Here is a 12,725-nt window from a genome sequence, read left to right as displayed (position 1 = left end):
GGCTTTTTTTAATAAAAAGTCTGATTAGTCTACTTTTTTATTTGAAACAGTCTGGTGGTGCGTGCCGAATCTTACTTGCTCAAATTTTTACCTTCTTACAGTACGATAGTTATAGCGCAAGAACAGTACGATGACAAAGAGACAAAAAGGACGCGGGCGCTCGTGTCCTTCTTGTCTCTTTGTCGTCGTTCTGTTCTCGTGCTATAACTATCGTCACCTTACACCAAGTAGCCCAACCTGCCACACTTCTTACAGCAGTTTACATTGGCGTTTCAGATATTTTTCTTTTTTCAGGCACGTCCTAGACAGCAGCTCCTGTGTGGTCAGTTCGGATAATTTATTTGCACTTTATTAACCTCCTATCTCCTTACCAGTCTGTAATAACTGATTGCTTGTATTCTAGTGTCTTTTCATAGACACAAACTTGGAGATACTGATTACTCAAGAAAGTTTTTCAGAGCGATGACTCCGCTGGATCGGACGCGCACTTGCAGTGCAGGACCAGACCTGAATGTTATTCTCCTCAGCACAACCTTTTCAATGCAAAAGAAAAAAAAAAGTTGCTAAATGGTCACGTAACACTGTGCGAGCAAATATGCTACAAATATCAAAAGTGCCTTTACGAAACAATCGACAATCTCACTCCTGCCCTTTACCAGTGTACTGCGATAACAGCCAGTGTGTCACGCATTGATACTGGGCTCCCCAAATGCAATACAAAAGGTTTTACCACGTGACGCCACCTTTGTTTTGTAGGGTATGAGCTTTCCAGTCATCGCTGAGAGTCAGTAATGTGTTCTGCCACACACCCTCCTTATTACTCCACCTGAACTATCTCTTGCATCAATTCGATAAAGTCCGGTGAACAATACTGACTTGAGCGTTGAGTAGCAGTTCCCTTAAAATAACGCGTTAAAGAACTATCACCGCTTCGAAAAGAGAATATGGTGTCCATGCACCCTATTTTTCGATTCGATGCCTCTATAAAGAAGCTGTGCTATCACGCTCATTCTTTCTGTTATCTGCGTATTCTTAAGGCTGCGGGTTTTACCGATCTAGTGACCATCGTGACGTGGTTAGTGTGTCAATGTCGTAGGCTGCCAAAGACACTAAGTAATGCGAAAATACCGCACATGTGATATGTGCGTTTTGCATCATTCATTCGCAGCATTCGAGTTTGCAACCAGTGTTTGATCATTGAAGCTGCCAGCTCCAACACAACTTATTTCCGTACCCACGTAAAAAAGGGTGGGGGTAGGGTGTTATTACTGAAATATCCGCTATATATAAACACGTATTAGAACTCTTGCACCAAGGCGAGGGGATCGAAGCTAAAATCCTCGACGCTTAATAATTGAAACCTTCTCTTCAGAATCAGGCTATCACTTTTCATACTTAGATTGGTAGCGTACATCAAAATCTCTTACCCACGAAGATGGAATGACACAAAGATGAGCAGGAGATCTAAAGTATACAGAGATATGAACGGCATTTCAAGCTCACTCTTCAAATGATTTAAAACATCTAGTTGGTTTCAGTCCGCCTACAACGCAAGAGGTGACCGGTAAAATGACTCCTAAGCCACACACAGATTGAGTACAGTGCAAAAAAAAAAAAAAGCTACCATAGGTAGATGGTTCGAATGGTGCGTTTATGCGGTCAGTTCTAAATAAGAGAAACGTATACAGTGCAAGATGTGTATTCATAAGAGTGGTGCCTCGATTGACACTCGTTCGTGAAAGAGGCCATAAATTGTTCACCCACGCAAGCAGGCAAAACTAGAACGGATTTTGCGAAATTGCTTCCTGTTCTAATTCTTGTCCGGGGCACGTCCCTAAAACTCGCCTTGAATAAAAGGACCACGAGGAGTTCCCAAAAGCATAGATATTGCGCAGCAACCGGTCAAAGTGTAGCGTGTTCAATCAAAATTTTGTTTTTGCTGTTGCTGTTGTTGTTACTGTTGTTGTTGAGGGACGGGGCGAGGCGGGCCAACGTCTCAAGTATAGTGGGCGGTTTCCATCTTTCTTGGCAGCCCACTCCCGCCTGCGCTGGCGGGAACTTGCCCGTTTCAACTCGTGACGAGGATGCCAGGTATGAACAACACTACGAACATTACCATAGGCCTCTTTACAGACCTTACGTTTACCCGCTTCTTAGAGCTTAGCAGCGTGGCATGGTGGGTAATTACTCTTGCCCCCGTTTACTATAAAGTAACATTTTGTGCAGTCCTCATTGGTGCCTGACACTCAAAACTACCGCGATAGATTTGACAAGTGCGTTACTTGACTTGGTTCATCCTTTCGTGTAAACCTCCTTAGTGGACTTGGCTTTGTACCCTTTCCAGGTGCGTCTTTGGATTGCGGTATACATGACGAGTTCGCTTGCGGGAAGAAAGCGTGCGCGAACAATATGGGAACGACAGGACTCTCTTCTACCCTCCACCGAAACAGAGAGACAGGGCAATAAAAAAACATAAGCCACTAAATATTAAAACGTGGTATTACGATAGCTCACTTTTCGGCAAGCTTTACTAATACCCATTACCACAGTAAACTGAAAATTCTTCACAAAGACGCTGCGGTGACGTACAGCACTAACGGATTGAAAGTTTGAACATTTGGGGCTAAGTGATGCACGTTATTCTACAATCTATCAAAAAGGTGTCCTTTAGCCATCTTTCCTGCATGTGTAGCACTTGCTTTAGAAAAGCAAGCTAACTCTCTTTAGCAGAGCATTGCATTGACTCTCTTTTGGAATGTCGTGCGTCGTATGACTCTCGTGAAGAGAGTCAGCTTGCTTCTGTAAAAAGAGTTCTACATATGTGAATGTCTCGTGTATATAAAAAAAGCCAATGTTCTCGCAGTGTAAAGAAAAGAGGGCGTCGTTTGGCTATACTCTCATACATGTGAATGTCACATGTGTAGCACTCCATTTAATGAGTCACCTTGACTATATTTCGGAACGGTGTGTGTCTCATAACTTCCCTAGAAAAAGTCAAAGTTGAATTGAATCGAATTGAAGTTTATTTGTCCTGAAATTCTTACAGTATCGGGAGCAGAGGCTGAAGGCTATATTCCTCGTCTATACCATCGTTCTCATCTTCTACATTTTATGTCACATCGTCGCTACTTCGACTCGACCACTTAGATGGTTAGACCAGAGTCCAAATTTTCTTTAGCAGCCCATATCTACTGCGACGTGACGCTGTTGCCTCGTGAAATTGCTCCCAACACTTCCTGTGCAAAAGGAAAAAAATTACACATTCAACCAGGTAATGCTGTACGTCGTTTTTTTTTGCAATTATGTTATGAATTGTGCAGTGCTCAGAGACACAATGACTAAAGAACAGGAACAGCAGTAGTGTCGACCTGCAACTAACTGTTTTCGTTCCTTTATACGCACTTTAGAGGAACACGTTGGTAATCACGACTAGCTACTGCTTCTAGACGAATTAATTACAAGCGCAGTTGCAAGCTCTCTCGCGCGTTCTGAAACATGAGCAGCATGGCAGTTGCCCGCCTAAGTTTCATTAAACATTCACATCACAGACAAAATAGCTTCCCGAGGCCACCAATTGCCCCATATACGAAACGAAGTCTTGAGCAATATGCCTAATCAGATATGCTGGGCCATAGTTTATTATTCCCTTTATTAATCATACCGGTTCGCCGATGCGTGAAGCACTCTGTGTCGTATTGACTACTCAATTACGTCTTCGGTAGTTCACGAAGTGTGTGACGTGTTGTTAATAATAATATCTAGGATTTGACGTCTCAAAATCATGATAATATATAAAATACCCCGTAGTGGAGGGCTCCAGAAAATGTTTGACCATACGGTTTTATTTTACGTGCCCTGACATAGCACAGTAGACCTCAACTCAACGGCTTCAACCCTTTCGCCTCCATCAAAATTCAACCGCCGCGGCTGGGATCGAACCCGCGACCACGAGGTATTGTTGACACAGGGAAACGCATGAACAAGAAGAGTCTGGACATCAGGCAAAGCTCTTATTGCGGGTAAGAAAGGAGGCGAGTGGGCCGTGCTAGTTGATAAGTAGCGCCCGCTTGTGCTTTCTTTTTTTTTGCCTTCGTTTCATCCAACGATTGAGATGAAATGCCCCTTTTATGTAACGGACGCATCGATATAGGCCCTGAAGGAGAATCCGGGAACACAATCAGTAAAAGACAACTAAGACGTGCAGTTATATACGGATGATGTCGATGACGTGCATTTGTTTTTTACAAAAAAAAAAACAATGGTGTGTACGCGCGCGTGTGAGCAAGATGCAAAGTCAAGCGCGCGCGTTCAATGATGAGTTGGGCTTAGTGTCGCCATTTTCGCACACACCTCGCCGCCACAAGGAGTGAACGTGTGTTCGTTACGAACCACCTCGCGATTGCTGGCGGAGGGCGCAGTATATTTTTCGAGTGGGGGAACACGCTCACCAAACTACGTCGCACTACGCATGCATGGCAATACGACACATTGTTACAACGGCTGTTCAGTTCGTTTTCTTTGTCTGTTTGATTGTGTGTGTGAGTGTGTTTGCTTGTTTTTATCGCACATAAACGATTACAACTACACCAGGCAAGCAGACAGAGACAGCTTGGAGTACGATGCATGCACGCCCCCTATTTACATGCGAGGAATCGTGTCGATGTGGTCACGTGTTTCCTGTGACTTGTCTACTATATATATACACTGTATAGACACACAGATGTCGTCACGCAAATGAGAGAACGATTGCATTCCCGAGACTGTGTGACAATCGAAGCTACACTCAAACATTCGCCTTAATTACGCAGTTGTCGGCCTGGAATGAAGAATTAACATGGCAGTTGCAGCAAAAGAACTGAAAAAGGTCGTCATGTTTCAACCGCCTATACAAATGCGCCTAATCTTTAGCAGTAACGTACTCCGCCAGGAGTCGTGCTACGAAATTGTAGTTTGGCGAGTAAGGCGAGCGTCAGTTGTGCAACTTGTCCAGTTCGAGAATTCGAACTGAAAAGTAGAGCTGAAGCTAACATCCGAGGTGCGAAGTGCTTACGCACTAAGCCCATACGTCGTGAATAGGCAGAAAGCAGGCCACAAAATATTCAAAGACCATCTTCCTCTTAAGAAAGGACTTTTCCTGATTGTAATACTGATGATTTATAATACAGCAACACCATACGTATGGTACATTGCTCTCATGATCTTGATCATTTATTACAGAAGTATTCGCTCCTTTTCTATAATTGGACGACTAGTTTTCTCATTTTTCATACCATTCAGTGTTTTTTTAATTGTCTACAATGTTACTGTAACTACTGATTTATGAATACCTCACTATATATAATGGCCAAGCAGTCGAATATTCGCCATAAATATATAGATTATAGGAACTCGAAAAAATATTTATAACATTTCGAACTAAGTTCACAATGCGCCTCCCTTCGAGAAATTTCAGCATTGATTGCCAATTCAGAAGTAGAACAAAACTCATTGGCTCCATGCTCAACACACATGCTCAGACACACACATGCATGCACACGTAACAGGTGAGGTATTGTTTCACGTCTGAAGGTTACACGGGCACAGCTACCATTGTCGGGGCTCTGCGGAATGAATTACGGAGAGCATATCTTCCAAGGATAGCTTACGGAAGCGCCTGACTTGGCATGCCAGCAACAGTTTGTTGGCCGCACTTGAAGTCGATTCGGTACGTTTGAAAAACTGCTACACATTACGACATTACAACTACGCAGCAATGGCTGAAACTTTTATGTAAGAGAATGTAATATGATGTAATATGATGACATGGAATATGATGACAAACAATGAAGTGAATGAAATACTCTCAATGAGTCCTTTTTTTTAAATATGAGAGATGAGCGAGGACAGTGTTGCAGCCGGCAGTACAGCAGAGTTGTGACATAGAAGAGGGATGTAAAGCGTTACAATGCGACGAACTACGTCATACGCGTCAAGTTCTTTGTTGAACTCAGAAGGTTTCAATAAAGGTTCGTTAGAACAATCATCACGCAGTCTCTAATCACAACATCGTTTAAATGCCGTAGCAGCTTCGTCCCTTCAACCAGTCAGTACGCGCGCAAATAGTGAAAAGAACACATTTCGAGCAGAGTTTAATTACTTAAAAACAACACACTTATGGTTTACGGCAAACATAACGCACAACCTAACGCTCACCAATTTTAATCGTTTTATACACGACATTTTAAACACGTAAGCTTTACAAACAAGTTAACGGTGCATACAAGAGTCCGACGCGTGAAGCCAAATGCAATAATTTAGGCAATGAACGTGCCAGGTAAATTACTCTGCTGCAATTTATTTGGGGTTACACATTTCCACGCGCTGGTAAGTGGGAATTACCTGAACACTAATCGTGAGAACTCGCTAAATTACCGCGCCTGCCCTCCTGCCACCATGAATTCTGCTGAACACAAATCATCCTCTGTCTGCACTGAACTTTCTGGCTGAAGAGAGGTTTTAAATCAGAACGACCGATTCTCTGACCTCACGACCACCAAGGCAACTTGTGTTTTAAACACACATTTTAACCTTTGTCTGTATACAGGTGCATCATACCAACTTTACAAAATAAGACAGCTTTATATATACAAGTGTTCAAGTTGCACGATCTGCACGGGTCACAGAATTTGCGTTGCCGGATCGCCGCTGCACTGAGTCGCGTTTATCCATGATCGGTGATGTGAATCGAGAAGGTATCTTCGTCTTCATCTTGATGTTTAGATTGTTTTTTTTTTACCTATAGCAGTGATTCATGTCCAACTGCAAACGCGAAGTTCCAGCTGCGTGCGTGAGCCCTCAGAGACATAACGACGTACGACAACACGCGGAAAATCCATTTCACTTGTCTTCGTAGATTTGGAGCTGGCAGGTATCTTACACTGGTTGTGTCGTAGGTCGCGCGTCTTAGAACAACCACGCTGTTTTCTGAATCTCGGAATTTCATAGTAGCAATGACGAGATATTCCGGTTTTTTTTTTCGCTACAATACTCGTTTAGAATTCGCGAAACTTCTTATTCGTAAATGCGTTTTGTCATTAGTAATCCGTCTTAAATACTCATATATCGCGCATCATGATTGGCTAATATATTCTTTTATGACTTTTTTTTTTCTCGTAAGCTGTATTTGTGTATACAGGTTTTAATTTTCCCTCAACAGCGATCACAGGAAGAATAAAGCTGTTTATGATGTGCATATTATCTTCGGCAGCATACGACAATATACAGTGGTAACGATGGAGATATTGCCTAAACTTTTGTAAACTGCAGCCGCGTTACAAAACATTATAACGCGTCATTCACCTCGCCGATCAAGATGGATTCTAGTGGTAGTGTATCTGGACACTCATATGTGAAAAAAGTTTTGTGGAGCAGGTATACACAGCTCCTATTGAATAAAAAGAAACTATTGGTATTGTTCCTTTGGGGTCATCGCTTAAGAGGTGCGTTAAAATATGACTTGATACTTCTTCATACTTACAAGCGTATGCTCTTGAATCCATGAAAAAAGATTTGAGCGAACATAATCCTAAAAAAAGTGCATGGAATGAGCCTCGTAAGAAAAAAATGGGGAGCTTGAGTTGTACAACCTAGATTTTTCTGGCTTTAAAAACAAGAAAGAAGAAGATCATTGCATATTTATAGTTTTAACTCACAGTACACTTCATCGGTGTACTTAGGGAATTGACACTCATCATTTAATAACTTGCACACCATGACAGTTCTTTAACGTGGTGCGTAGGGCAAACATGTGTTAACTGTAGTTCAGCGTTTATAATCGCGAAAACGTGAAAAACTTCAAACACGCGTGGTCTCTAACACAACTCTAAAATCCGCAATGAAACATTTGGCACAAGATCCAGCACATTCTTGAGTGAACTCTTCAAGGCGTGGTCAGAAAACGAATACGACACATACTGGTTTCGTCACCAGGGTGTCTTGACGCACGTACCATCTGTTATATACAAAAATGGTGACCTTTGCTTTTTTTAAATAGCTATGTACATAACATATACAAAATCCATCTCTCACTCGACACTTTGATACCAACTTCACAAGTTCTCGCCCTTTTTTTCCCGCGATCAGTGTATGTGCAGAATGAAATATATCCGTGACCTTTGAGACATTCTTTATATAAATGCATTGGAGTACCTTCACCACAACACAGACTTTACAAGTCTTGTTCTATCAGATGCGTCCTTCACTATAGTTGAGAAACAGCAACGGTCCGGGCTGTCGCCTGGTAACAGAGACTAGGTTTGCATCGACTGCAACGTCCTTATACCACTAGCCAGGTAAACTCCACTTACGCAATTTGACGACAGGTTCACCTTTCATTCCCGCAAATGACTTGCGTGCAGCGTGAAAAACTACGCACCCTGCAGCTGGATTAGACTAGAAGAACTCTCTTGTAGGAAAAGTGCAAACTAACTTCTGTTTGATTTTTTGTTTTCTTTTTCGGGAGAGCTGACGCACGTGTCTGCCAACCAATACGGTCGATTTGAAAGTTGATTCCAGAGATTCCAGTAGTAATACACTACAGACACCATTATTTTCAGCCTATCAAATTCGTATGACGAATAAAGTAAATGAAGAACTAATGAGAAGACACCAGACAACCATGGTCGTATTCCCGACTCTACACCTTCCTATAGTCTACACAAAGAAAACATTGAGCTAATGGTGCACCAGTCAGCAATAATGAGATGTCACTATGTTAGCGTTACATATTTTTATGAAACACCAAAACTTTCATGCGCAATTCGTGTTCCATGATTGTTATCCCGTTTTGAAACCCCGACTTTTCGAGTTAATGACGCTGTTCAATCTGAACTGCTGAACGGGCATGGGGATAAACACTGGTGCTGGCTTATGTTATTTACTGAAGCCTACTTGCAGCGCTTCTGTGTACTAATGGTAACACTCGAAGGACACAGCTTTGAAAACCACCTGTTGAAGACAAGTGTGAGGAAAAAAAATAACTGTATCAGTAATACTGCAGGTAGTGTTTGTGTTTGTGTATGAAATAGGAGGGACCTTGAACGTTTCACAACAGCAGCTCGACTGTTTTGACAAGAACATTCCACTGCAAAGCAACACAGCTGGGAGCACAGAGCGTGAACCGGCTTCGACATGTACATACTGCACCGACAAACACGCAAACACATATTGTTTGGCCAGAAAAGAATGCTAACTTGAGCTGTGTAACAAACCCGGTATTTGGTGAACACTCGCAATCCAAAAAGTCTTTAAACGCACTCCGGCAAATGGCGCACTCATACCTCCGCTGGTCGGGCCCACTCGAGAGAGCCCTGCCAGCAAGGGAATTCACTTGTCTTGAGTGACAACGACACATAAGCTCTCGACGAACCTGTCGGCCATCATTGCACCATGCGTCTCTTGCAGCATATCTTCCCATCAATATACTGCAAACGAAGCCTGTAGTAACAGCTTGTATAATTAGTATTGGTGGTTTAAACAACAAACCCATACAGTTACTGAGGGACAAGCCCCGGAAAGCAACACTTCGCTTCAGCCCTCACAATATACAACCATTGATCTCAATTCACTGGTTCCTGAAAAAAAAAGTGAAAACGCACAAACGTCCACTTCTATTCGTTGGATCCACGACACAGAGAAAGGAACATGAAAACGACTAGCTCTACTGAAGGTATATTCTTCGCCAGTGGCAAACGTTTCCGCATCACCGCTTGGTATTAACAACTTCTTGAGCACCACTCCAGTCGCTGCTAATGGCGACAAGGGCGTAGAGGTTTTTTAAATACTCCGGACAGTATAAGCACAGAAAGAATAAACATGTATTCGAGAGCACGGTAACACGAAAAGAAGAATGTGGTAAAAGAAGCTTGCTTCGATTTGCGTATTTACAAGTGCCAACACACACACATAGCAATGACAGAGATAAACAGCACGTGTGTATTGAACATCGAAAGGATAGAGATAATGGAACATCGAGCTACGGAGAGCAGACGCCATTTCGAATGCGCACTGTTAAGCTGTTAAAGATATGGGTTGGTAGTTTCGTGACATCAGTTCGTTTGTCCGCGTTTCTCTGTGTGTGTGTGTGGGGGAGGGGAAGGGGGTGTATTGTGTTCGCCCTTGCCAATCAAACTTTCAGTTAAAGTTTAACTAGTCAATCCACAAGAGCTTTGGAACACACGTTTAAAAAGTCACCTCAATTCCCACGTGTAATGCACCATATAAATATATTATTTTGCAATCTGGTAAAGCAAAATTTTATAAATATACTTCACGTCTGCTCTACATACTAGCCGCAGATTCTTTATGAACCTCAATGTTGACTACTTTATTCAGCACCATAGTCAGAAGACATACGCAAATGCCAGCGTCCAATATAAACTCATGATTTAAAAAGGAACGGCATTCATGTCTAGGGCTAATTGGTTCCATAGCGAGTTATTCTGATTTTTGAACGCGGAAATAAATGGTGCCTACTGACTCATTCACAATAAATAATAACGATGGATGAAAGCCTAGCTGCGAGAAACACAAAAAAGAGAGCACCGAACAAAATGAAGGTACATATCTGCCTATCGCCTTCCTTTAAAACAGTTCAATCCGAAACGACGTTGGGAATGTTTTAATGAGTGAAAAGCTGCTTTCTCGCCGGTGTCGTTCGTATTGGCAGCAATAAAAATGAATAATGTGCATCGTTTCTTCGCTTACGCAACACACGAAGCAGGGAATGTGTTGTGTAATAAAGTAATACAATTATGGCGATGAGTAAAAAAAAACTGTGACCTCGCGTCGACTTTGTCGACTTTGGAAAAAGCGAACATCACTGTGGTTACAAGGAGCGCGCTGAAAAATAGTGAAAACTGCTCGAGTTTCACAGCTCGTCTGTGCATGGTAGGTTTTGTATCGGGGTTATTAGTACTCCGCATACTATAGACTACGTGATAACACAGGTTGACTACGGACAGTGGGCATCATCTCAGGCAGCGACGATGTTCAGTCAACAGAAAGGAAAACGGTGTAGACATTTCGTAACACGCACGGAAAGGGTTTTCCCACGTGCACCCGGCAATGAAACGGGCCGTCTTTCACTTGCCTATTGAAACAGGAACACACGGTCGACCACGATAGGCTGTGGGGTAGAGGCTGCCAGAGGTCACATTCATAATCGCGTGGGAGATAGGTTCTCGGATGTCGCATGTGCTCTCCCACGACACGGGAAGACAGGCTTTGGGAGCCGAAGTAAATAAGTGATGACACTCTTGAGCGGCACGATTCGCGGGCGTTTCATTTGAAACGCACACGCTGCTACCACAAAACGCGCATAACACACAAAAGAACACCAACAAGGACAGCGGTAGCAGAGCCACCCGTCATCCGTTGCCCTAGAAATTCACACGTTTGCCGAGCGGTGCTCGTCTGAAAACGGCAGACATTGTGGGAAGGTGGAGAGGGGACAGGTCTCGGATTTGAGAACGTTGGCCTCGATAGATAGAAAGGTTTCACCGGAATATCAGGAAGCGCCGGGGGAGACACGTTCACAGAAGTAGAAAACAAACAAACCCCTATTCTGCAAACCACTCGACGGTACCTTGAAATGGCGACTGTTCCAGCCACAGCAGTAAGGGGCATCGAAGAGAAAGCCAAACCATTCACTTGCCGAAGCGTTCTTGGCCTGAGCATCCTGACGATGGGCCGGCCCAGTACGTGGGCTGTTGGCCGGTCCCTTGAGCATTGCCATTGTACGACCTGAGCAGTAGTTGGGCCGACACTTCGGCCCACGGGGACGAAGACGTCGACGCAGCGGCCATGGCGTCTTCGCCGCTATTTATGCTTCTGGCACCGCTACTGCCGCGACGGGGCGTTATCACCGGAGATGCTGGAGTCTGACGCACTCGCACCGCGTCGGGGCTTCCGAGACTGATGATAATGTTCTTGTAGACGGCGGCGTCCTCACTGCCGCTGCTGGCGCTCTCCTCAACGATCGAGGAAGCGCCTTCCAGCAGGGACTCGTCGCTCTTGAAGGCCGCTGAAGCACCACCGCTGCTGGAAACGCTGCGACCGTACCGCACCGAGCCGCCCGGTAGGTGGTGGTGATGCTGCTGCGAGCTACCGCCGCGGAACACGACGTCCAGAACCTCGTCGTCGCTAACGGAGGGCACGTGACGGCATAGCTTCCGGTGTCGGAGACCGGGCGCCACGTCGTCTTCGTCGTCGGGCGACAAGGTCGACATGAGCGTCTCGGAGCGCGCGATGCGCCTGCGAAGGCAGGGCATCCACATTTCGACCAGGTCGTCCGTCGTCTGGCAGGAGACCTCGCGCTTCGAGGCCGACGCGGCGCCGTACGCGATCTGCTGCTGCACCAGCCTACGGCGCTCGTGGGCGCCGGGAGGCGAGTCGGAGGAGGTGCGCAGCGCGGGAACCTTGGTTGTGGTGCCGAACAGCGGCTCGACTGAGTGCCGCAGGTGCGTACGCCGGTCCAGCGCCTCGGCGGCTCGCACGGCCCGGATGTGCTGGGCTACGCTGGCTGCGATGCGGTCCTGCTTGCTGGCCCGGAAACACTCCAGCAAGTTGAGGCTCTTGGTTCGTGTCGGCGGCGGTTTGATGACTGTCTCTGCGGTGTGGTTTCTGCATCAAACACATGAAAGGTCAGGTCAGAAAACGCCTTTCAGTATTGAATTTCGTTTGCGAAA

General features: G+C 44.7%; 1 protein-coding gene across 1 annotated transcript in view; it reads right to left on the bottom strand.

The window, feature by feature from the left end:
- Positions 1 to 11,466: 11,466 nt before the first annotated feature.
- Positions 11,467 to 12,725, bottom strand: part of LOC142786651 (metabotropic glutamate receptor 5-like) — a 155,360-nt gene continuing 154,101 nt past the window's right edge. The window contains exon 15 of the mRNA XM_075884282.1: positions 11,467 to 12,660. Coding sequence (XP_075740397.1) covers positions 11,685 to 12,660 — 976 coding nt within the window. The 3' untranslated portion in view covers positions 11,467 to 11,684. The remainder of the gene's footprint in view (positions 12,661 to 12,725) is intronic.

This window comes from Rhipicephalus microplus, unplaced genomic scaffold (genome assembly GCF_043290135.1).
Source record: "Rhipicephalus microplus isolate Deutch F79 unplaced genomic scaffold, USDA_Rmic scaffold_27, whole genome shotgun sequence".
NCBI lineage: Eukaryota > Metazoa > Arthropoda > Arachnida > Ixodida > Ixodidae > Rhipicephalus > Rhipicephalus microplus.
Note: the sequence above shows the minus strand (reverse complement) of the source record. Positions and strands in the feature narration are given on the sequence as shown.